The following is a 25,057-nucleotide window of genomic DNA, read 5'->3' on the forward strand; positions in this document are numbered from 1 at the left end:
GACCGCTACACTGTTTTAATAAGGTTACTGCAAACAAATCTGTGTGAATCTAATAAAGCATGCCTAGTTTCTGTTGCCTGGAAAGAGACCATTGTTGATCTGACTTCATGATGTTCAACGACAGAAGTCCTTTAGATTTAGAACAGCACATATATTATCACACATAACTTCAGAGGTATACAACACTGTGTCAATATCGCTCTCTCTCTCTCTCTCTCTCTCTCTCTCTCTCTCTCTATATATATATATATATACATACAGTTACAGTTAGGTCCATAAATATTTGGACATTGACACAATTTTCATCATTTTGGCTCTGTATACCACCACAATGGATTTGAAATGAAACAATCAAGATGTGCTTTAAGTGCAGACTTTCAGCTTTAATTTCAGGGTATTTACATCCAAATCAGGTGAACGGTGTAGGAATTACAATACATTTTATATGTGGCCCCCCCCTTTTTAAGGGACCAAAAGTAATTGGACAATTGGCTGCTCAGCTGTTCCATGGCCAGGTGTATGTTATTCCCTCATGGGAGTTCGTTATTTCATTGACAAGGAGCAGATAAAAGGTCTAGAGTTCATTTCAAGTATGGTATTTGTGTTTGGAATCTGTTGCTGTCAACTCTCAATATGAAGTCCAAAGAGCTGTCACCATCAGTGAAGCAAGCCATTGTTAGGCTGAAAAATCAAAACAAACCTATCAGAGAGATAGCAAAAACATTAGGTGTGGCCAAATCAACTGTTTGGTACATTCTTAAAAAGAAAGAACGCACTGGTGAGCTCAGCAACACCAAAAGACCCGGAAGACCACGGAAAACAAGTGTGGTGGATGACAGAAGAATTCTTTCCCTGGTGAAGAAAAACCCCTTCACAACAGTTGGCCAGATCAAGAACACTCTCCAGGAGGTAGGCGTATCTCTGTCAAAGTCAAAAATTAAGAGAAGACTTCACCAGAGTAAATACAGAGGGTTCACCACAATATGTAAACCATTGGTGAGTCTCAAAAACAGGAAGACCAGATTAGAGTTTGCCAAAAAACATCTAAAAGAGCCTGTACAGTTCTGGAACAACATCCTATGGACAGATGAGACCAAGATCAACTTGTACCAGAATGATGGGAAGAGAAGAGTATGGAGAAGGGAAGGAACTGCTCATGATCCAAAGCATACCACCTCATCAGTGAAGCATGGTGGAGGTAGTGTTATGGCGTGGGCACGTATGGCTGCCAATGGAACTGGTTCCCTTGTATTTATCGATGATGTGACTGCTGACAAAAGCAGTAGGATGAATTCTGAAGTGTTTCTGGCAATATTATCTGCTCAGATTAAGCCAAATGCTTCAGAACTCATAGGACGGCGCTTCACAGTGCAGATGGACAATGACCCGAAGCATACTGCGAAAGCAACCAAAGAGTTTTTTAAGGCAAATAAGTGGAATGTTCTGCAATGGCCAAGTCAATCACCTGACCTAAAACCAATTGAGCATGCATTTCACTTGCTAAAGACAAAACTGAAGGGAAAATGCCCCAAGAACAAGCAGGAACTGAAGACGGTTGCAGTAGAGGCCTGGCAGAGCATCACCAGGGACGAAACCCAGCGTCTGGTGATGTCTATGGGTTCCAGACTTCAGGCTGTCATTGACTGCAAAGGATTTGCAACCAAGTATTAAAAGTGACAATTAGATTTATGATTGTTAGTTTGTCCAAATATTTATGGACCTAACTGTAGGTCCATAAATATTTGGACATTGACACAATTTATCATTTTGGCTCTGTATACCACCACAATGGATTTGAAATGAAACAATCAATATGTGCTTTAAGTGCAGACTTTCAGCTTTAATTTCAGGGTATTTACATCCAAATCAGGTGAACGGTGTAGGAATTACAACACATTTGATATGTGCCCCCCCCTTTTTAAGGGACCAAAAATAATTGGACAAACTAACAATCATAAATCTAATTGTCACTTTTAATACTTGGTTGCAAATCCTTTGCAGTCAATGACAGCCTGAAGTCTGAAACCCATAGATATCAGACGCTGGGTTTCGTCCCTGGTGATGCTCTGCCAGGCCTCTACTTGCTCTACCTATATTGTTTTCCACAGGTACACTTGCACTTAAAGCAGTTCATGTTGTTTAATTGTAACTTGTTTAACTACATGCTCTTATGGTTCTTCCCTTTGGCACTTATTTTGGTTGTTCACAATGTGTGCTTCATGTTTTGGCTACTCGCAATGTTTTGTGGCTATCTCGTTGTTATGATCAGTGACCTATGCACTTTGTAAAGCTCTCTCTTGGAAGTCGCTTTGGATAAAAGCGTCTGCTAAATGAATAAATGTAAATGTAAATGTACTGCAACTGTCTTCAGTTCCTGCTTGTTCTTGGGGCATTTTCCCTTCAGTTTTGTCTTTAGCAAGTGAAATGCATGCTCAATTGGATTTAGGTCAGGTGATTGACTTGGCCATTGCAGAACATTCCACTTCTTTGCCTTAAAAAACTCTTTGGTTGCTTTCGCAGTATGCTTCGGGTCATTGTCCATCTGCACTGTGAAGCGCCGTCCTATGAGTTCTGAAGCATTTGGTTTAATCTGAGCAGATAATATTGCCCGAAACACTTCAGAATTCATCCTACTGCTTTTGTCAGCAGTCACATCATCGATAAATACAAGGGAACCAGTTCCATTGGCAGCCATACATGCCCACGCCATAACACTACCTCCACCATGCTTCACTGATGAGGTGGTATGCTTTGGATCATGAGCAGTTCCTTCCCTTCTCCATACTCTTCTCTTCCCATCATTCTGGTACACGTTGATCTTGGTCTCATCTGTCCATAGGATGTTGTTCCAGAACTGTACAGGCTCTTTTAGATGTTTTTTGGCAAACTCTAATCTGGTCTTCCTGTTTTTGAGACTCACCAATGGTTTACATATTGTGGTGAACCCTCTGTATTTACTCTGGTGAAGTCTTCTCTTAATTTTTGACTTTGACAGAGATACGCCTACCTCCTGGAGAGTGTTCTTGATCTGGCCAACTGTTGTGAAGGGGTTTTTCTTCACCAGGGAAAGAATTCTTCTGTCATCCACCACAGTTGTTTTCCGTGGTCTTCCGGGTCTTTTGGTGTTGCTGAGCTCACCAGTGCGTTCTTTCTTTTTAAGAATGTACCAAACAGTTGATTTGGCCACACCTAATGTTTTTGCTATCTCTCTGATAGGTTTGTTTTGATTTTACAGCCTAACGATGGCTTGCTTCACTGATGGTGACAGCTCTTTGGACTTCATATTGAGAGTTGACAGCAACAGATTCCAAACACAAATACCATACTTGAAATGAACTCTAGACCTTTTATCTGCTCCTTGTCAATGAAATAACGAACTCCCATGAAGGAATAACATACACCTGGCCATGGAACAGCTGAGCAGCCAATTGTCCAATTACTTTTGGTCCCTTAAAAAGGGGGGGGGGCCACATATCAAATGTGTTGTAATTCCTACACCGTTCACCTGATTTGGATGTAAATACCCTGAAATTAAAGCTGAAAGTCTGCACTTAAAGCACATCTTGATTGTTTCATTTCAAATCCATTGTGGTGGTATACAGAGCCAAAATGATGAAAATTGTGTCAATGTCCAAATATTTATGGACCTAACTGTATATTGTTCTGTATATCTATTCCACAACTTGAGTTGGATTTGGGGACACACATAAGCTATATGACTATGAAACAGTTATATATGTATAAAAAAATTCAAATACAATTTTAAAAGCAATCATACTATTCTCATTCATACTAGATCGCGAATACAAGCGGCCGACATGAGTTTTCTCCGCAGGGTGTCCGGGCTCTCCCTTAGAGATAGGGTGAGAAGCTCGGTCATCCGGGAGGGGCTCAGAGTAGAACCGCTGCTCCTCCGCGTCGAGAGGGGCCAGTTGAGGTGGCTCGGGCATCTGATAAGGATGCCTCCTGGACGCCTCCCTGGTGAGGTGTTCTGGGCACGTCCCACTGGGAAGAGGCCCCGGGGAAGACCCAGGACATGCTGGAGGGACTATGTCTCTCGGCTGGCCTGGGAACGCCTCGGGGTCCCCCAGGAAGAGCTGGTGGAAGTGGCCGGGGAGAGGAAAGTCTGGGCCTCCCTGCTTAGGTTGCTGCCCCCGCGACCCGACCCCCGGACAAGCGGAAGATGATGGATGGATGAATGGACCATACTATTCTTATACCTCAGACTATTGATTCAAGGACACAACAAAGCAAGTGCATTAAGTCAACTGTTTATTCAAGATAAGTAGTACAGAAATACAACCGTACAAAAGACCAAATGTTTATTCGCTGTTGAAATAAAACAAGACCATGATGTTTTCCAAGAGAAAACAAACATATCGTCATACAAAGATACACTGTACAATGTCGAGGAACATAATTTAAAAGCACGACGAGTATCTCTATGTACAATTAACGTCTTTATTCGACACGACAAGGAAACGTCTCTGAATCACCATGTGTAGGGCATCTCTTCCAATCGGATCCCCTTCTCAATCAAGGACAAATCAGCATATTCATCGTACATCCACAGTCATCACAACCCATTCATATCGATCGAACGGGAGCCAACTTTAAAAGTCCCCTCGGGAGGCAACAAGAGCAGGCATCTCTTCATCACCCGGGGTTACACCCTCTGCATCCTTCAACGGCAGCCCGGACCACCGGTCGGGGTGGTTGGAGGGGGGCGAGGGGCGAAAGCAGGTCGGAGGTCAGATGCTGATGAAGCACTGGTGGCTCTTGAGCTGCTCCGGTTCGCTGAAGCTCTTGCCGCACTGGGCGCACTGGTGGCCCGCCGTCCTCTCGCTGCTGTGGATGAGCTGGTGCCTCTTCAGGTACTCCACGCGGCTGAAGCGCTTGCCGCACGCCTCGCACCCGTACGGCCGCTCGCCCGTGTGGATGCGCAGGTGCCTCTCCAGGTTGCCCAGGCGGCTGAAGCTGCGGCCGCACTGCGGGCAGCGGTGCGGCCGCTCGCCCGTGTGCACCGCCTGGTGGCGCTCCAGCGAGCGCGTGTGCGTGAAGCGCTTGCCGCACAGCTCGCAGTGGTGGGGGCGCTCGGCGGCGCAGGCGCACTCGTGGTTCTTCAGCGCCCAGGCGTGGCTGAAGGTGTTGCCGCACGAGGCGCACGGGAAGGGCGTGTCCTCCGAGCCGGCCCCCGCCAGGTGGGCGCCCCCCAGGGGGCAGGGGTGCTCCTCCAGCTCGGCCTCGGAGGAGAAGCCCCCCCCGCAGTGGGGGCAGAAGTGCAGCAGGTCGCCCGTCTCCTCCTCCCCGCTGTCGTCCACGCTGCCCGGGCCCTCCAGGTGATGCGCCTCCTCGTGGCCGGCGAGCTCCACCGACGCCGCCTGCACCCCGACCCCAGCCTCAACCCCCACCTCCAGCCCCGCCTCCTCCCCGTCCCTCAGTCTCCTGACCCAGCCTGGCCTCAGAGCCCCCTCGGGCCCCACCACCTCCCCGTCGGGGGCCTCGGGACGCTCCAGGCCCCCGTCCTGCTCCAGCCCGTCCAGGCCGATGTACTTCTGGGCCAGGCTGTACTCGCTGCCGGGGACGATTTCCGGGTCGGGGGTCACGGGGTGGGAGGGGCCCCTGAGGGCCGCTATCTCCCGGCCCCTCTCGGCCCTCAGGGCAGTCTCCAGGCCGCTGAGCTCCTCCACGCTCATCCCTCCCTGGGAGTCCTCTGTGGGGGAAGAACCCACCTCCCAGCCCTCCTCCTCCTCGTTCCCCTCTCCTGACCTCGCCGCCAGGGAGCGCTTGGCTCCGTCTGGCCCTGCAGGACTCTCCACCTCTCCTGCTGTGAGGAGCGAGAGCAAGGTGGACAGAAGTGCGGGGGATTTGGTGGAGAAGAGGGAAGAGGAGAGGTAAAAATGCAATTAACCCACGGTTCGCATCTTTGAAACAAGTTAGAGTTCCCTTTCCTTGTCGAGCCTGAGCATATGTATGATCATGTTTTGGTTCTGGTTGGTCTCTAGTTGACCTCATGACCCTGGTACCTTCGCTGTGGGATCTGGACCCGGTGTGATCAGGTGGGTCCATCCTCAGGGCTTCCTTGATCAGCCGCAGAGACGCTGTCTGGTATCTCCCTTCCACCTCTCCAGTCTACCCAAACAAAGAAAACTATTACCCAAGAACTACAGATCAGGCACCAAAAAAACAACAACACCTAATGACTATTTATAGGGACAACAACCAGAAGACTACATTACCCAGGTTCCAAGTGATATGGATATACTTCACACTAGCGTGTATGGGTGTACGGTTTAAACGTTACTGACATAAACAGCTAACATGTCTGTCAGTCCTCTCTGGCGTGTGCAGGAATATAAATCAGCTTTTCCCCTCTAAAAGGTACTTTCATGTTCTACACTTGAGGTTGGAGTGCCCCGGTGAACGAGCTCCTCAGCTACTACTGACACATGAATAGCAAATCAATACTTTTCCCTTCAGAACCCAACACGGCGGAGTCGCTGGGACTCCAAACCACAACCAGGAACACACAGCGCGCTCTCCTGCCATGCGGATATACACACACGTTGTTCTTTTTATAAAAGCTGCTCTCTGACGCAGCGATGCTGTGCCACATTCTCCTAGCTACTCCTCTCCACTATCGCTCTCTCTCTCGCTCTCACCTCCTCTTTGATGTTGCCCGTCTCCTCCCCTTCTCCGGCAAGGCTGCCCTCCCCCTCCTCCATCTCCTCTCCCTCCTCTTCTTCCTCTTCCTCCCCGGGGAACTGGATGAGGTACATCTCCCTGGCCTCCTTCCTCCCTCCTCCTCCAGCCACCATGCCTGCAGCTGCACCTCCTCCCTCCTCCCACACGCCTCCGGGCCAGCCTTTCCCATAGGCTGCTGCCGGTCCTAGCTTCTGCTGGCCTCCTGGGGGGGGAGTTGGGGAGAGGGAGGAGGAGGAGTGGGTATTGGAGGGGGGGAAGGGAAGTATTGGGGGGGGGGGGCGTAACGAAGGAAAGAAGAGGGCAGAGATGTGCGCGTGTGTGGGGGGGTGGTTGGTGTGGGGGCAGGGAGAGGGGAGAAGAGAGGAGAGTGCGTAATGAAGGAGAGAAGAGGGCGGAGAAGGACGGGGGAGAAGGGGGGAGAGACGTTGTCAGGGTGGGGGCAGGGAGAGAGGAGGAGAGGGAGAATGTGTCATTAAGGGGGGATGAGGGCGGAGAAGTGGTGGGGGCGGGAGGAGGGCACAAGCAAGGGCGAGAGAGAGAGGTAGTGTGGAGGGGGGGGGGGGCGGGGGGAGAGAGCATGATCGAGAGAAGAGGGCGGAGAGGTGAGGGGGAGGGACAGACGGGGGGGAGCGGGAGAGAGAAAAAGGGGAGGGAGAGGACGTGATGAAGGAGAGGGAGGACAGAGGAGAGAAGCACGGAAGGGAGAGGGGGGGGTGTGAGGGTAATAATTAGGCGGGGTAAGAGGGAGGGAGAGAGAGAGAGAGAAAGGAGAGAGCATGATGAAGGAGAGAAGGGGGGAGAAGTGGAGGATGGAAGAGAGCGTGAAGGAGAGGAGGGTGAGGCAGGGGCACAGATGAGAGAGAGAGAGAGATAAGTGGAGGAGGCAGGGGGTGGGTAGAAGCACAGTGCGGGAGAGGAGGAGGTGGTAGAGGGAGAGTCACAAAGCATAAAAGGAGTGAAGCCGGTGGGGGAGGGGAAGGAGAGCGCAGAGGAGAGAGAAGTGGGAGGAGAGCGGGGGGTGGGGAGAGGAGCGGGGGCAGGGGAGGGGGAATGAGGAGGTGGGGGAGGGGAAGGAAGAGCGCGAAGGAGAGAGGAGTGGGGGGAGAGAGAGGGGGGTTGTGGCAGAGGAGGTGGGGGAGGGGAAGGAGAGCGCAAAGGAGAGGAGTGGGAGGAGAGAGAGGGGGGTTGTGGCAGAGGAGGTGGGGGAGGGGAAGGAGAGCGTGAAGGAGAGGAGTGGGAGGAGAGAGAGAGAGAGGGGGGGATGGGAGAGGAAGCGAGAGAAATGGAGGAGGTGGGGGCAGGCGGAGGGAGCACAGACGGATGAGGGAGTGCGTGAAATGAAAGGAGTGGGAGGGACAGAATGCAGCGGAGGGAGAGAGGAGCGGGGGAGTTGAAGGACAGAGGAAGGGGGAGGGAGAGAGGAGTAGGAGGGAAAGGGGAGGAGGAGGAAGGAGGGAGAAAGACAGCTCAGCTCCTGCCAGATGGCGTCCAACAAAACATGTCCGTCGTCACATAAGCATTGTACTCTCTTTTTTTACAGGGTAATTATAACCTTATTTTGCTTGTTTTATTACATGGATGTAAAGCTTTAACAACAAATGCACAATGATGAACAAAAATGGTATGCATTTACTTACTTAGGCATGTTTTTTTCTATAACGCACAGGGCAAACACATGCTAGCCTGATACGATTATGGTATGTGATGCTTCTGTGGCTATACTTACAAAATATGAACACTTACGGGGCACTTCCATTTTTCGTTTTTTCCGCCCACCGTCCTCCGTCACCGCCAGACCGGAATTGCGACGATCCGCTGCCCATCCCATTCCGTACTTGCGTTCGTTTCTCAACTTGTTTTCGGTCAGTCTGAGTCTAAGTTTCAGGGCATCGTTTTCCTTCCTGTTGAGAGAGATTTCCACCAGGTAATCGTTGACCGTGTCCTGGAACAGTTTGGTGATCTCACACACTGACGCGCGGATCAGACTGTCCATGACTGCGGTGAGGTGGGTCTCGAACGTTGTCACAGAGTCCTCCATGGGTTCGATCGGGGTGATATTCAAAGTTATTTTGCGCCCTAAAACACACAATATGGCCACGTTAGCTTCAGAAGCGTTATGAAATCCACGTTATAAACGGTAACAAGCTACAGTAATGGCTAACAACTTTAGAAATGCATTACCGTCTTTAGCTATTGACAACAGCTCGCTAACATTTGAATGTTATCGCAAAACTAGCAGGCTAGTTGGACTGCTAGCTAGTTAAGGTCAAAATTAAACAGTCATTTACTGTAAACGATAGCACTACAAAGGCATACGATCTCGCTAGCCAACTTATCATTAATAATAGGTCACCAATACGAGGCAGCTGCCTGCGCTAGACGACTTGTATTCGGACTAGCTGGCAGCCACCCTTCTCGAACTTGGAGCTAGTGTAGCAGGAAGCTAGCGTCGTCGCGGCAATGGTGAGCCTTGTGGAGCTAAGCAGCACTACGTTTTTTAGCTTAGCGATTAAAAGCGTACGTACCGTGTTCTCGCAGATCGAGTAAATAAGCTATCAGAGCGGAATGCAGCTTGGTTTCGAAGACTCACGACAATTCTGGCGGCTGTAGATGAGCCAGGAGACGGTAATGACAAAGGGAATATAAATCCAACTTTACGTCCTCCCTTCCAAGCACTGTTTTCCTCCTCACCACCTCTTGGAGGATGCTTGACGACATGCGAGCATGCGCAGTGCACGCTACCGTACACTCGAGAACATCCGCACCCGGCGGATTTGAAGTGGGCAAGAGGCAATTATTAACCTCTAAAACGTTCATGTTATTCGAATCCGTATACAAAAAAAGTTTAAAAAAAAACTAGCACAAATAACGGGATTTTTGCCTTGTAGTTAACTTACATGTTTTATTTTCCAAAATTGGGTTCATCCTCCAGAATGCTTGGGGGCGCAGTAGCCTACGTGTCGGTCATCGCATCAAGCACTCTCCCGAAGAAGAAATACTTTTTTGCATGAGAAGCCCTATGTGAGAAGCACGCACTGTCGGCACTCGTCATTATAGGCTTTCTGTGAGGTAGAAAGAAATCACTTGAAAGAAGAAATCATGCCGATGTTTTTGGTGAATACTAATGTGGCCAAGAGTGATGTTCCACCTGCACTATTGTCGGAGGCCACAGAAGAATTGGCTAAAGCTATGGGCAAACCTGCACAGGTCAGTTTTGAGACCATTTCCAGCACTACATAGACTACATAGACTACGTATCCTCGAGGGATACTGCTTATTGAACGTCGAGCATGCGCAAATCGGTCTGATCTGTTAACTAGGACGCTGGGATGATTGTACAACAACGTTGTGTATTTGTGAAATCGAACCAGTCACGGCTGCGCAGTGCGCACATTCATATATAATATATATATATGAAGTATATATATATATATATACATAAACTGTGTGTGTGTCTGTCTGTTTCTTCAGTACATTGCTGTGCACATCGTCCCCGACCAGATGATGATGTTCGGGGGAAAGGGTGACCCTTGCGCTCTTTGTTCGCTGCACAGCATCGGGAAGATCAGTGGAGCTCAGAACAAACAGTACTCCAAATTACTGTGTGGCCTGCTAAACAAACACCTGAGCATTTCCCCAGACAGGTACCACAGACACATGCGAAGTTGCACGTGCACAAAAGGCCTACACTTACATGACTGCTTGAACCGTGAGCGTACACACAAGCAACACGCAGCATTCACTGAGCTGGCCGTTTCATCCCAGTGCTAAACATGGTTAGTACAGAGACATGCTAAATGGCCCGTATCCTGCTTCTGTTCCAGGATCTATGTGAACTTCTTTGACATGGAAGGAGCAAACGTTGCATGGAACAACTCCACTTTTGGCTGAGCAGTCAGTGTTGACGGACCTTCCTACACCCACACTGCACGGACCAGTCGCTGGAGGCAGACTAGCTAAAGCAAAGACAACCAGCACTACTAGGCTAACGCAATGTAGTCATGAATGCACTTGGCTGTACCTTTGCATTGTAACAAACCCTTGCTTTGCACTTTCTTGATTCAATTTGAAGTTAAAATAAAGTGGACCCTGATTAGAAGCCATTTGTTTGTTATTCGTATTTTTGTTTTGATACAGTGTGTTCATAATTCAATTTAAGAAGCTGGGAGCAAGTCATATAAATACTGTGTGTGTATGGGGGGTCAGCAACACTGGCCCACCTGACCTCCCCCACAAAACATTTCCAGTTTCAGGCTTTTAGGCAAAAAGCATTTGTTGGTCTTCCCCTCAGGTGATTCCTGGCGGTCTATCTATCCCATTTATCAAAAGTCCTAAGTGGTTTTAAATCCGGAGTTGGGTATAACGCGTTATATTTACCCGTTAACTTTTCGAATAAATTGTACTTGTAAAAGTAGTTTTAATGCAACATTTTACTTTTACTCTATAGCCTACATTTGTGAAGACAATCTGTTGATTTTACTCCGTTATTGGCTACAGTCCGCTCGTTACTTTTATTTGTAGGTTTATAGGCCTATATGCCATACCCATTTTTTTAAATATATAATCACGTATTGTTTAATTCATTCTCTCAGAGAAAGAGAGAATAGAAGAAGAGCCTGCAGGGCCGTAACTGTCAATGCTCCAGGCTTGCAGGCTCCCCCAGACGACAGCCAAAGTCGTTGCTCTGGCCCTGTCACAGCCCCACATGACTTCGTTTCCCCAACCAAACAAAGCCAGTCGCAGCTCACAGAAGGATGAGTGGCTGAAACAACGGCGGGTGATTCGGAAGAGTCAGAACAACCCTGAGGTCCTGTTACAGGGCTAGGTATAATAATAGTTTGCCTATTTATTTAGTGTTTACTAACGTTTGCCACGTTAGCTAGTTTTAGTAAGAAACTGAAGTAATTTGAATAGTGTGTTAGGGGCAACTGGACCCCTTTAAAATCTACACTTGTGAACCCTTAATGGAGTAACTACCCCCCCTTGGCCAGTTACCCCTTTGGGGGGCCATGTTACCCCAGTTCAAACAAAAAAAATACATAAAACATTTCATGAAATAGCTAAATATATATAATTTGTAGCCAGTTCATTACCTTACAGTTTATTTGCCTTAACAATCATCATCCACATACCCTCGTTTCCCCAAACATTTCTTTTTTTTGTGTCAGTACTAGTAAGACATTGTTCTTAGGCGGGACTAATTACCCCATTTTACCCGATGAATACTCTTTTCTCTGACAGACTGTCAAAGCCGTGATTTAGATGATATAAAGGTTTTAATTACCTTGGAGTTGTTATGAGTGTCTAAGCAGGACTCCTCTAGAAGCACCAAAACAAATGTAGGAGTGCCACGCTAACGACATTTGAGACATGCATATGTTTTCCATCTTCATGTTAATAGTGTTCAATGATGAATCATATTGTCTGAAGTAACTCAATACTTGAGTAGTCTTTTCACTAGATATACACTCACACTTACTCAAGTAATTATTTGGATTACTTTACTTTAACTTCTACTTGAGTCATTATTATTTTACAGTAACAATATACAATACTTGAGTACAGTTGGGGCATCCTGGTGGCCAGCGATGCCACTAATGCCAGGAGGTACAGCCAGGCTGGGAGCCCTTCTCAACCCAGGACTCACACACTGTTAGGAATGAAGCCTTTCAGCTCACTGCTAGGATACATGCACATTTCTACCTGTGTGTGTGTGTGTTGTCACAGTGTGGTTAGTCAGCTGTCCAGGATGAGACCATGCTGGTGTCTTGAGTTTAGCAGGGTAAGAACTAGGGATGGGAATCTTTTGGTACCTCACGATTCGATTCGAATCGATTCTTGGGGTCACGATTCGATTAAAAATCAATTCACGATTTTTAATCAAATTTTGATTCAATATTACTTTTTTAATATTTTTTTTATGCTCTGTGTACTTCTACGGGAATTGCAAAGAAGAAAGTTTGGAAGTTTTTCAAGGATATTGAAAATGGACCACGGTGGTAAATGCAGTGTTCCAAACTGTACAGGGAATGCTGACACTTTTCATAGTCTTCCCAAGGAAGCAAACACTCGACGGGCATGGCTGATGTTTGTCTATGAGAAGATCCCTGTGAAGTTCGACACTCAATTATTCATTTGCTTGAACCATTTCACCAAAGACAGTTTTGAAAACCTTTCCTACAACATCTTGTAGGAAACTAGACGCACTTGTTGTGTGGTTGTTTCCCTCAGTTAATTGAGTTGTGGATTGTGTCTGACATGCTGTATTGGACAGTTAATTGAAGTGTGACAGGAAAAGAATGGAGAGGGAGGAAGACATACAGAAAAGGGTGAAGGCTGGTTTGAAGCCAGGCTGTTGCGGTACTGCCCCAGATTTTAGAGCATGCACACTAACCCAGTGAGCTAACAGGGGAACCCTGCTTTCTTCTGGTTTTCTGACACCCCAACCCGGGAGTGTGCTGCAGTTACAGGGATCTGGGCCCACGGAAGTGTTTGGTACTACGCTCTGTGCTGGATTTGAACCCAGGTTGTTGTGGTTTGGGCCCTTGTTCTCAACCCACTACACCACAATTTGTTTCTGCAACATGGTTAAAACAGATATGTACAGCTTACCGTCTATTAGGGGTGGGAATATTTTGGTAACTCACGAGTTTTTCAATTTTTAATCAAATTTGGATTCAATATATGCCTACATAAAATTTAAAAAACAATCCCCCACCCCTAGTAAGAACTCAAACACAGGAAGTAAGCAGCCCATGTTAGGATGTCCTGACGCCAGGGATGCAGTTCCTTGCATTACCACAAGATGGAAACCTCAGCCCACCTGTTAAGTACTGTCTGACCTGTCCCACTCAACCGTCTTCTGCGTGGAGGTGTGTGTGTGTGTGTGTGTGTGTGTGTGTGTGTGTGTTTGTGTGTCCGTGTGGGGGGGTGTCCACCAGACCAGACATGTTGAGTGCCATGAGTTTGCGACAGCCATCTCTGGGAGTACTACCTTTCAGGTAAGAAAACACATTCACTCAAACACACACACATGAAAACACAAACGCACACAACACATACACATGGTTGTCTGTCATGAGATGAGTTAGAGAGAAGATTGCATCTGAAAGAAATCAATCCTCGGATCAATTCCTTCCCTCTCTCTGGGGCTCTATCTCATGAGACCCATGAAAATGACTGTAAATATGTTGTTAATTTTCCATTCTTTTGCAACCCTAACCGGGAGTTTAATCTTACAGTAGCCTATGTAAGGTTCTAGATGTTTGCTTATTTACACAAAATGTTTGTGTTTTTCCATTTATGGTAATCAGTAGTAGCCCAAAGAGTTAACATGAACAGAGGAAGCAGAATAGACTGGTGTAGTGGAAGATATCTTTGGAAGATAGGAAGTTACCGTAGCATTTCAGACTTCCTTCACTCTGGAGTCTGCCCATTGCTGTGCCGTTCTGTACCAATCAGAAGATGTTCTGTTGTCAAATTGTGACATTTAGATATGCTATCAGGTAGGCTAAATATTTTACGTATTTTAAAAACATTTTATTTATACTTGCATACAGTGTTTGATTTTGAAAACAATTTCATGTTTCTCCTAATAGGCAAAACAACCATGGAAATTATGGAAACTTCGTCCTCAATTAATGACACTTACTTTGATGTAAGCTATGATTACAGCTATTATTATGACTATATGAATGGTTTTTGGCCATGTGAAAATACTCAGGGCGAAGCATTTGGGCGGAATTTTCTAGTCCTTACTGAAAGCATTATTTGCTTGCTCAGCATTATCGTAAATGCGCTTTTTATTTTCTCTTCGGTCAAATCAAAACTTATGCAAAAGATATTACCTATGAGCATTGCCATCTCCAGTATTTTGTTTACAATCACATTGCCGTTTTATGCTATTTATGCTCACAGTGAATGGATGTTTGGCAACATTGTCTGTAAGACCGTCACAGCTATTCACACTACTACTATGTATAGCAGTATACTTTTTAGTATTTGTTTAGGTCTGGAGATATATTTAGGTGTGAAATGGAACTTGTCAGGGAGGACCTACTCATCACCAGTAAGACTTCCAATAGTTTGCTCTGTGATTTGGATATTATCTTCATTGGCTGCACTACCATCTTGGACCTTTGTCGAAGAGGTCAACAGCAATGGACAGAAACTTTGCACCTACCATTTTGGAGAAGACCACCACCCATCTACTTGGATGATCTTTAAAAAGTTTCAGCTGAACATCTTTGGCTTTCTCGTACCCTTTTCAATCCTTCTGTTCTGCTACTTGCGAGTCTGCTGTGCCATGACCAAGCTTGCTCCGCGGGGGAAATCAAGTGCTCACAAACTCCTGGTGGTTGTGGTAGTATTCTTTGTACTTTGGTTTCCATACAACTGTGTCTTGTTTCTGTATTCTGTGCAGATCTGGCAAGCATGGAGCTGTACCTCCAACCTTAACCTGGAATTTGCCATTCAGATCACCGAATGCATTGCTTTCAGTCATAGTTTTATCAACCCTATTGTGTATGGATATGTTAACAGGAGGGTTTGGAGGTGTTTCGCCAAAATGTGTGTGGGGAGATGTAAAACTAGTACTGAGTATACTCTGGAGGGGACCAACAGTACTGATTCCTCCTCAGTCCATGGAGATGGTGTTGAGCTAAAAGCAGTTCAGTGTCACCACCAAAATACAGCAAATACACTTCCTGAGAGACTGTCATGAAGAATATATGAATGGCTATGTTAAGGCTTGCTAAAACACAATGAAGAAACTAGTGTGAATGCGTGTATGGAATCTTGTTTGCTTAAAAATTATACACGTTTAGGCAGTCAGTAAATGCAAGCAATTCTCAATCGAGATGAATCCATTGGTTTGTTTTGTACTTCTGCTGATCTCTTCAGGAAATGAGGTTGACAACACACTTCCTAATTGTTTCATTATGTCAGCACAACTTATTTTTTATCAGTATCCTTGATTTGTTTTCTTGAACAAGAGCCATACAAGTTCTATTTCATTTTATTAAGTACAGTTTTGTACTAAGAGTACAAAAGAGAGTAAAAATATCACTTTTCAGCTTCTGTTTTCCTTACATTATAACCAATGGTGTCAGTAGAAACAAAAGCAGCATGGTAATTCTTCCAGCATTTCCAAAAATCAAACTTGCGGATCCAACCCTATGTCCTTTGCCGTTATGGGAGTCCATAAAGGCAACTCTTAGAAGGCCTAGTATGTAATCCAGATCATTTCAGCAATTATATGAACACAGCATGATGCAATTAGGCAAAATGGATGTACTACAATTTACACAGAAGGGCGCTATGTTCATTCATTATGTGTCATATATTCTTGTTTGCCATGTTGGTGCCATGAAACTGCACTCATGAGTAGCTGATGACGCAAAGATATGTTCTGTCTGCTGCATTGTACTAGGCATGGTACTATGCACTACTGTAATGCAGAAGTCATTGTAAGGCTAGTTGATGAACTGAGATGCTAAGACTGCACTGCTGTATTACTATTTTAGTTCACCTTATATTCATCAGATGTGAAGGTTGCTATACTTTTTGAATTATTGTAGGATTGTAGTACATTAGCTGAGATGTTACTTAACGATGTTGCTAGCAAATACAGACTTTTCCTTGACACTGACCGAGTATGCACTTGTGATTCTTGATCTTCTACAATATTGTCTCTGTACTATTTGTACTTCGCTTTGGATAAAAGAGTCATCCAAATGAATTAAATGTAAAATTATTGACATTTGACGTAGCTTGCATTTGACATTGACACAGTTTGACATTTCAATCAAGCTCTCCAATGTGGAAGAGAGCTTGCTGCTGCGCGTTTAACAATGGGAATTTAGTAGAGTAGAATGCAATTCGTTGCATGCTTCCGTCACATAGGCAGTTCTTTTTTTCCCCAAATGAACAGAATGTATGTTTTTAGAATCTTTACTGGATGGCGATAAGCCCACAAACTACTGCGTCTTCCCATGAAGCTCGCAGCCTCATTAACTGACAAATTGTATGTAGCCTATTGTATTACTTGGCCAATTTAATTTTGACTACTTTGGTCCTCAAAAGAAGCCTCAGAAACAAGAGAATATATCTCAGAATATGTGAGATATGCAGGTTACAGTTCATGGCCTTCAAAGGGAGGTAGTGGCATTTATCTTACAATTCATGTTTGTGCAAACCTCATTTTGTGTAGAAATACATTCATATTTGTTGCCAGTAGGTGGCGACCTTTAGTTCCGAAAGTAGATTTGTTTCGAACTAAACTCCGCTACCATGTGTAGCCTGCCCTTTGCTGTGTACCACACGTACCCGGGATTTGATCTAACACTGTATATGGTTTAGATGGTTTTATATGCGGGCAGTCCCTTGTGTCCAATTGTGTCCAGTGGGATTTCTTCACTTGATCGAATTCACGTCTATTTCGCTCCGTTAAGCTTTTCATGGGTCACCGAGTAAGGGTCGTGTGTGCACAAACAATAATATATTTAATCAATATAATGTAATTAGGTAACACTGGTTCGTGGGTGAGCAGAGCGCAATTGCTGAAACAGTGCCACGTGACTCGTTGTCTGTGATAGCAGGCACGTCACGACCCGAGTCACTTCTCGCTGTTATGTTAAATAGCCTACTCGCACATGGTCACAACAGTCAAACGAGCAAACTCATATATTCTTGTGATTAGAGAGCCTCTCGACATTTTCCGTTACAGCTAGTTAAATAAGCGTGTGTAGCTTGTTTACCAACTTTTCAGCTGTTGTTGAATATTATAAAACAAGGACAATCTTGTTTTCTTACTTGTTTTAGGTACTAGCTAGCTAGCTAGCTAGAAGAGGCAACCAGATTTGCAAGCCTAAACTCAGGCGGCCCAAGAAGGCAATTACCAACAACATCTTTGTTGCAAGACCTCCACGATGTCAACCAACACCAAACAGGTGAAGAGCTGTCCCATTCCCACACGGGTTCTTACTCTCAAGGACTGGTCCCAGCTGCCAGACTGCTACAGTCAAACACCTGGAGGGACTCTTTTCTCTACAACACCCGGGGGTAAGTGTCTAAACCCAGTCTGGTTGGATGTACATTTAGCTGTGTTGTTGGCTAACATGAAGCTAACTGCTATGAGACCTGTTGCGAGAATGGATTGGAATTGAGTTTAGTAATTGATTGAGCGTGAACGTCAACATTTTGAATGTCGGATGTTTCTCATGTAATGGATCGGTTTTGTTTGTGCTGCATCGAATGTTAATCTGCACCCATACATGTCACACAGTAAACAACTGCCACGCGCCTGAACATCAGTGCATTATTCTTCTTTGACCTAGCTAACTCGTTATTGTTGACGTGGTGAACGCGCAATAAATATGGTAGACTGCTAAACACGCAAGTTTCACCCACATTTACAGTAACGTCAAAAGGCTTAGCTCTACTTCTCACTTGATTTGTGACTGATATAAAGTTTACTTCATGTAAATGCGTGTGGAACGTCAGATGTTTAAGAAAGAGTGGCTGTTGGTATGGTGGCTAATCAAAAGCATTTTGATATGTTGCATGAGATCAAGTAGGCTAGCTGCACCAAAACAGTCGCATTATGTAAATAGATACCAGGTGAGTGAGAGAAGATGGATATTGTTTTGAAACAAGTTTGGGCATCTGTTGGCTATGGAATACAAGAGGCTAGGAATTGTTGTCTGGTCTGTGTTTAGCAAACACTGATAAGTACACCACAACAAGATGTTTGGAGTTATTGACACATGGCCATGTGACTGCTGCAGGCAGAGCTGCAAGATGATTGGGAGGTGGAGGGGAGGGGATAGCAAAATGTACATCCCCCCACCTCATCTTTCTCCACTGTATTTCAGGAATTCTAGAGAACATTCTGTTCTGGGAAAGGAAATGAAAGGTGGACGTGGGAAGGAGGGGAAAGATTAGCAGCAAGCCAAGTAAGAGAAAGGAAGGAATAGTGTGAAATCCTCGTCTTTGTCTTAGAATGGTTACTTTTAGGAGGCCTTAGGAGGGGGACGGAAGGTTGGTTCTTGTGTTTTTAGTTCCCCCGGATTGAACTGTCGGTCCCATATACATTATGGTTGAATGTGGACACATTTCGCCCCACCCCCTTTTCTGACAGGGACTAGTCACTGATGCTTATCGACATGTTTGCATAAATGCTAGCCCTTGCTTGGCTTGTGACCGTGGGCCTGCTGTTGTGACAGCCTGTTGTGTCCCGGTGGGCTCTGCCGTCTGACGTCTTATCTGATGTTACATTAGATCACATTGAGGGTAGGTTTCCACTGAACAAAGAGTTTGGACAAGACTGTTTAGAGCTGGGCCCTTTTGCATAACTAGCCTGCATAGCTACGTTAGCAACCATGGCATGGGTGCAGCTAACTTGCATTCCTCTTATTCTCTACCCCTCCACCCACCCCACACTCCCTCTCCTCTCTCTCACACACACTCCCCTTTTGTTCAGTACAGGCTGCACAACAGGCAGTGATTACGTAACATGTTTTTTACTGGTGTGAAGCATAGGGAACTGATACAGTTCAAACTCCAGTGTGGAGTTACAAAGGGGAACCGGCCACTCCCCGGCCTCGTGGTCTTGTCCTGGGCAAACTTCACCAGAAACGCCACAACACGACGCGTCACTGGTTGTTGGCCTTCTGTCACGTCAGCACCCAGGAGAATCCAGAGATTTAAAGAGACACGGCCTGTTTGACCATGCTGGTGGTTGGGGCCTGCATACCTGCCCCCCCCCCCCCCCCCAGTCCCCCTGTGCAGCTACCCAACAGCCTTAACCCATGCTGCCGCAGCCAGATAGGGCCCTGGCCTGGCCCTGGGAGAGAATGTGTTTGTGTTTGAGATTCCTAGAACAGACTCTGCTGTGCCAACCCACAGCTCCCCCTCCATCCTTGTGCTCAGAACAGGGCGTGTTTGGTATGCGTCCAGCAGCCCTGGCCATGGGGCCGTAGGGACACATATATATGCACACACACACACACACACTTCATAAGAAAGCCGCTGGCCATGTCTTTTAACTTTCCTCAAAAGCCTAAGAGGAACCTCCCTACTGTTACAACCCATCCCGGGAGGAAATGATTTCTGCTTTCAAAAAACTTAAATGGAAGACAAAGACTGAACACAATCTGCAAAAATGCATTTGTCAGTGACTCAGAATGAGATTATTGTTTTTTTGTGACCTTCTTGCTTATAGTGCAGAAACTAGTAACCAAATTATCTTAACCCTCATACCCCCCCTCTTCTCTCTTTCTCATACAGGAACCCGCATCATCTACGACAGGAAGTTTCTCTTGGACTGTCGAAACTCTCCCATCGCCCGCACGCCTCCGTGCTGCCTCCCCCAAATCCCTGGGGTCACCGTTCCCGCCCTGCACCCCCTGGGCAAGCTCCAGGAGCTGAAGGAAGAGATGGAGGAGGAGGAGAAAGACCTGGCTGGTGAATAATCCCTCTCTCATTCACACACGCACCCTTAGGTGTGGAAGTCTTATGATTTGGAGAGAGACTCCAGGGTTTCCTGCAGAAAATTGTCCAACAGACTAATGCGAGGGGGGGGGGGGATAGTTTGTGCGACGGGGGATAGTTTGTGCGATAGACTCATGCGTTCTGCAGAGAAGGGATAGAGTGGCGATTTGGAACGGAAGTGTATAGGAAGTCTTATCAGATGGAGAGAACTCCATGCATGACATGCCGTACGCACACATACTCGTCAGCAGTCTCCACGACACTGAGGGAAGGTGGAGGCGAGGCCTGACAAGTACAAACAGGACCCAGCTCCCAGAGCCCAGGATGCCTACCTCGATTTCTGGAACAAACCTCGAATGGAACTGCTGTTGTGCCTGTTCCCTTGAGCAGAGTTTGCCATGTTTTGCTAGCTGCCACTCGACATGTCCATGCACTGCAGCTGTAGGCCTGTGTAGGACCGTGCGGGCAATGCTAGACGTGGTTGGCTCGCTGCTTGTAAGAGCAGTAAAACGTGCACTTGTTTCAACCCAGGCCTGGCCTGGCCAGAATCGTAACCCGAGCTCGTCGAGCTCTGGGGCAGGAGGCAAAGCGGCAGAGTTGTCAGACATTAGCACCGTGTGCTATTCTAGTCTACTAGTGGCTCTCCTGGAATGCAGCTGGGTTTTAACACTTGAGCTGAACTAGGCCAGGGCTGCCTTTTAGACCTGAGCTAGCCTGCATAAGACTCGTAGAAGTGACCGCAACACACCACACCAACGGCCCACTTTACGGCCTGTACCTGTACCCGTTGTTGGATTGTGCTGCTTGTATATCTGGTTCTTGGCACCCCGCTCTCTGCATCTCCCCCAGTGAGCTCCCTGCCTGCTGGTTATCTGTAGGGTCCAAGCTGACTCTTAAGGACAATCATCGTTGTTTTGAGATGGGAGGCCGTTGGTCTATCAGTCCACGTTGTTATCTTGAGGGTATCAGCTAGCTATGAGCGCAGATTAAGGAGGAGAGGAGCAGGAGAGGACAGTAGGCGTGGTCATCGGCCTCTTGGTGAGACAGGATGGTTCATGCCCCTTCAGCTGTTGGTCACGGGACAGATTGTTGTCGGATGTTGTCTTTGGAGATGAGGCACAGCCTCCTCCCCCTCTTTCCACCCCCCCCCCCCCCCTCTCTCTAAACCTATGTATAGTGAGATGGTGGGGTTTAGAGTGACCTGGTATTTGCTGGCTGGTGGTGGGGGCGAAGTAGGGGTTGGGACAATAAGACTTGCATGTTAATAAAATGACCAGACAAACTATCCCATTGATGTGAGTTGCAGGATGGCCTTACGCCCCCTTTCACCCCAGGCGTTATTCGGGTGTGGTAGGACTGTGTGCTGACAAGTAAAGATTGATTGATTGTCTGTCTGTGATGGCTAACTTCTTTCTCCCTCTTCTCTCGTAGATGACAGCCAGTTTGAGATGGACATGTGAGCGCCAGTTGAGGTTCCTGTGAAGAGCTGTTTTTAACCTCTGCTGTCTCTCGTGACCCGCACGCCTTAAACACTCTTTTTCAACTTTCTTTTTTTCAAACATATTTTTGAGGAACCAAAAAAAGGAGAAACAACTAATCTTATTGGGAGTCGTTGACCCCTTGAGTTCTAACAAAAAAAGTAAAGTGCAAAAGGGCGTTTTAATAGAGGACTGGTTGCAGACTTCGAGTTGTAACTGGAAGAAAGGATCAGATTGTTTGCTGGACATTTTTTCCCGTGTTGTAAATATGACTATGGTACTTTATATTTTTTAACAGGGAGGGAGGGATTCAAGAGAAGTACTTGTAAAGCAGGGATGTTTGCTAAGGGCTGTGTTGCCAAAATAGTTTTTTTAAGAGTTTTCCTCCATTTTGGAGGTGTATGTAAGTTGGTCCTGGAGTTAAGTTCAGACAGGCTGTGGATGAGCTCTTCCTTGTGTTCTGAAGGAGGAATAAGGTCTGTGAAAAATAAAAATGAAAAAACAAACATGAAATTGATTTGCGTGATTTCTGTCTAAATACAACACTGCCATGTTTAGAGACTGGTAACAAACTTACCATATCATTTTCATTTGAATCACCTGGAAACGTTTCTCTGTCTCTCTGACCTAGTTAAATGTACAGCCATGAGACACACCTGTGTTTGGAGGTTATCACGACTGCATTGCCTCCTCTTATCAGAAACATAACATAATAAACATCAACAATAAGCATAAGTGTCATATGTCCTTTGCTCTGCCCTATGGTACGATGTTGACTAAAACATTGAGTAGAGGGGAAAAAAACAACAATTACAATTCAAATGACCAAATACTGATTTTGTGAGCGACCTTAGGACAGTCCTTCAAGGTGAGGCCATTACACACTGCAGTGTCAAAATAGAACAGCCACACTGAAGTTAAGAAACAGGTTACCCCCCGCTTACATAAGCCACTGGGTGGCCGTATGTATGGAACATGACCATGTGGACATACCATAAATTAAGCCACACATTCCAGGCTTCAACAGTGGTCTCAGACATGTAACTCACAGAGCATTACAACCAAGACAGATCTTTAACACCATCTAACCAGGCGGGTTCTACAGGAACATGAAAACACGTTATGAAGAATGCGTATCATGACCCCATGCATTCATAGCACCTATCCACTATGGAGGAATAGAGAATACAGTTAGAGCAGGGCTCTAGTACTAAAGTTGGGTTAGGCATGGTTACTAGAGTTAGAGCTTGGTACCAGAGTTAAGTTAGAAATGTAGAAGTTAGGTAAGAGCTGGGCATTAGAGTTGAGCTAAGGCCTATATGACATATTGTATACCCAGCTAGTCAGGATAATCCCTGCATCCTCTCTCTGGCCTGCTACCATGACTATCAAAGCGGATAGAAACAAATGTATGTATCTAGAGCATGTTTATATAGGGATGGGGTAGGGTTTATGTGTTTGAAGTGGCGTTTTCACTGGGGACAATATGAAACATCAGAGCAGGCTTCTGGGGCAGACGCCCCTCCTACTGGGGCCCTGTACGCAGCCAGACTAAGACAACACCATGCCCCCCGGTTCTGCTGTGGGATGTGGGTCACAAACTGGGCAGCTGCTCTGCTCCCATGGACCTGCTGACCTCAGCACACCACCCCGGCCCTCACCAGGATCAATCTGAACCTCATGACTACCTATCAGCCACACACGCAGCCACACGGCTGTGTGTGTGTGTCGGGTAGCAATGTTCTGTTTGTAATCGAGACAGCTGGATGGCGTACAGGGGCACGAAATGTATTGTTTGCGGAGCGCGGGCGTGTGTGTGTGTGCGTCAGTGTGGCGGTGCGTGCGTGCGTGTGTTAACAGGGCCAGGTTCCAGCTGGCTAGGTGGATATGGTCACATGCCGTCTCCTGTGATTGTGATGAAGCGATCCCCTCTCTGAGGGACAGAGCTCTGACTGTCAGCTTGATTTATCAGGGATTACACAGAAAGAGGCCACAGTGAACTGATAGTTCAGCTCTCACATCTCCTCCTTAGACACACGCACACACACACGTACACACGCACACACGCACGCACGCACACACACACACACACACACACACACACACACACACACACACACACAGACAGTGTGTGTGTGTGTGACTGACATTTACGGTATATCTATTTATGTAGCCCATGCATATATCTATTTATGTAGCCCATGCATATACACACCCCAAGCCCACACTTACTTACATAAGCATATATGCGGAGTACATTAACGCTGATACTGTACGTTTTAGGGCTAATCAAAAGGGACATGGATCTCCCTGAGCCCCCCCCCCTCACCACCTTCCTTCCTGTCCCCTGACAGTTCTCTAGTGGGGGAGGGAGTTCGTCTGAGCAGCTATTTTTGTCGACTCCACCTCCAAATGTTGATGGCACTGGACGAATCGCTATGGTGATGAGTGTAAACAGCCAGCATGTTTAGTCACATACATCATAAATCGTAGGGGGGAGGAGGACAGCTGGGTAACATGCTTTGCAAAACAACCTACATACACTCACACAGACCAATTTCATAGTAGCACACTTAACTTATAAATACACAAACACACACATACAGTATCAAGATCACACACATGATCTTACAAACACACACACCAACACTCAGGTCCGAAGTCTATCATCTACAACATGTGAATGCCTTTCACTAGAAGCACACTGCATTTTGAAAATATGTTTCTCTACACATACAGGGTGACCCAAGGATCCATTACCATACACAGATTCTAGTAAACAACATGTTGTAAGGTCCGGGTGAAAACATGGAGCAAAGGGCGGGTTAGAGATGGAGCAATGTTGATACGGAGCTTTAACAAGAGTGACACCAGAGGTGAGGTCAGGCATTGGACAGAAGGCCACACCATGTGCCTCTGATTGCTGTTATATTCCACGCCATCTGTGAAGCCCCCACTCCTCCTCACCTCCACCACTTCACTCCTCCTCACCTCCACACCTCCTCACCTCCACTCCTCCTCACCTCCACCACTTCACTCCTCCTCACCTCCACACCTCCTCACCTCCACACATCCACTCCTCCTCACCTCCACCACTTCACTCCTCCTCACCTCCACTCCTCCTCACCTCCACCACTTCACACCTCCTCACCTCCACACCTCCTCACCTCCTCACCTCCACAACTCCTCACCTCCACTCCTCCTCACCTCCACCACTTCACACCTCCTCACCTCCACAGCTCGTCACCTCCACACCTCCTGACCTCCACACCACTCCTCCTCACCTCCACCACTTCACACCTCCTCACCTCCACAGCTCCTCACCTCCACAGCTCCTCACCTCCACACCTCCACTCCTCCTCACCTCCACACCTCCTCACCTC

At 46.6% G+C, this 25,057-nt stretch overlaps 4 protein-coding genes across 5 annotated transcripts; 3 read left to right on the forward strand and 1 right to left on the reverse strand.

The window, feature by feature from the left end:
• Positions 1-4,255: 4,255 nt before the first annotated feature.
• Positions 4,256-9,431, reverse strand: si:dkeyp-121d2.7 (zinc finger and SCAN domain-containing protein 22). 2 transcript variants are annotated; one of them, XM_062476252.1, is made up of 5 exons: positions 9,231-9,431; positions 8,449-8,781; positions 6,663-6,907; positions 6,027-6,132; positions 4,256-5,827 (listed from the first exon to the last, which is right to left on the reverse strand). In XM_062476252.1, the coding sequence occupies exons 2-5, from the start codon at positions 8,741-8,743 to the stop codon at positions 4,752-4,754; spliced, it is 1,722 nt and encodes a 573-aa protein (XP_062332236.1). In that variant the 5' UTR covers positions 8,744-8,781; positions 9,231-9,431; the 3' UTR covers positions 4,256-4,751. The 2 variants fall into 2 exon arrangements, with proteins under 2 accessions (XP_062332236.1, XP_062332237.1); XM_062476253.1 differs by lacking the exon at positions 9,231-9,431 and having other exon boundaries at positions 8,432-8,571.
• A 279-nt stretch (positions 9,432-9,710) lies between these two features.
• On the forward strand, positions 9,711-10,808 carry mif (macrophage migration inhibitory factor). Its single transcript, XM_062476254.1, has 3 exons — positions 9,711-9,912; positions 10,177-10,349; positions 10,530-10,808. The coding sequence occupies exons 1-3, from the start codon at positions 9,805-9,807 to the stop codon at positions 10,594-10,596; spliced, it is 348 nt and encodes a 115-aa protein (XP_062332238.1). The 5' UTR covers positions 9,711-9,804; the 3' UTR covers positions 10,597-10,808.
• A 3,469-nt stretch (positions 10,809-14,277) lies between these two features.
• On the forward strand, positions 14,278-16,360 carry LOC134032408 (atypical chemokine receptor 2). The gene has a single exon (XM_062476381.1). The coding sequence runs from the start codon at positions 14,288-14,290 to the stop codon at positions 15,425-15,427; it is 1,140 nt and encodes a 379-aa protein (XP_062332365.1). The 5' UTR covers positions 14,278-14,287; the 3' UTR covers positions 15,428-16,360.
• Positions 16,361-17,342: 982 nt separating this feature from the next.
• eif4ebp3l (eukaryotic translation initiation factor 4E binding protein 3, like) lies at positions 17,343-22,187 on the forward strand. The gene is made up of 3 exons (XM_062476581.1): positions 17,343-17,766; positions 19,993-20,169; positions 21,628-22,187. The coding sequence occupies exons 1-3, from the start codon at positions 17,634-17,636 to the stop codon at positions 21,654-21,656; spliced, it is 339 nt and encodes a 112-aa protein (XP_062332565.1). The 5' UTR covers positions 17,343-17,633; the 3' UTR covers positions 21,657-22,187.
• The last annotated feature ends 2,870 nt before the right edge of the window (positions 22,188-25,057 follow it).

Source organism: Osmerus eperlanus, chromosome 13, assembly GCF_963692335.1.
Source record: "Osmerus eperlanus chromosome 13, fOsmEpe2.1, whole genome shotgun sequence".
NCBI lineage: Eukaryota > Metazoa > Chordata > Actinopteri > Osmeriformes > Osmeridae > Osmerus > Osmerus eperlanus.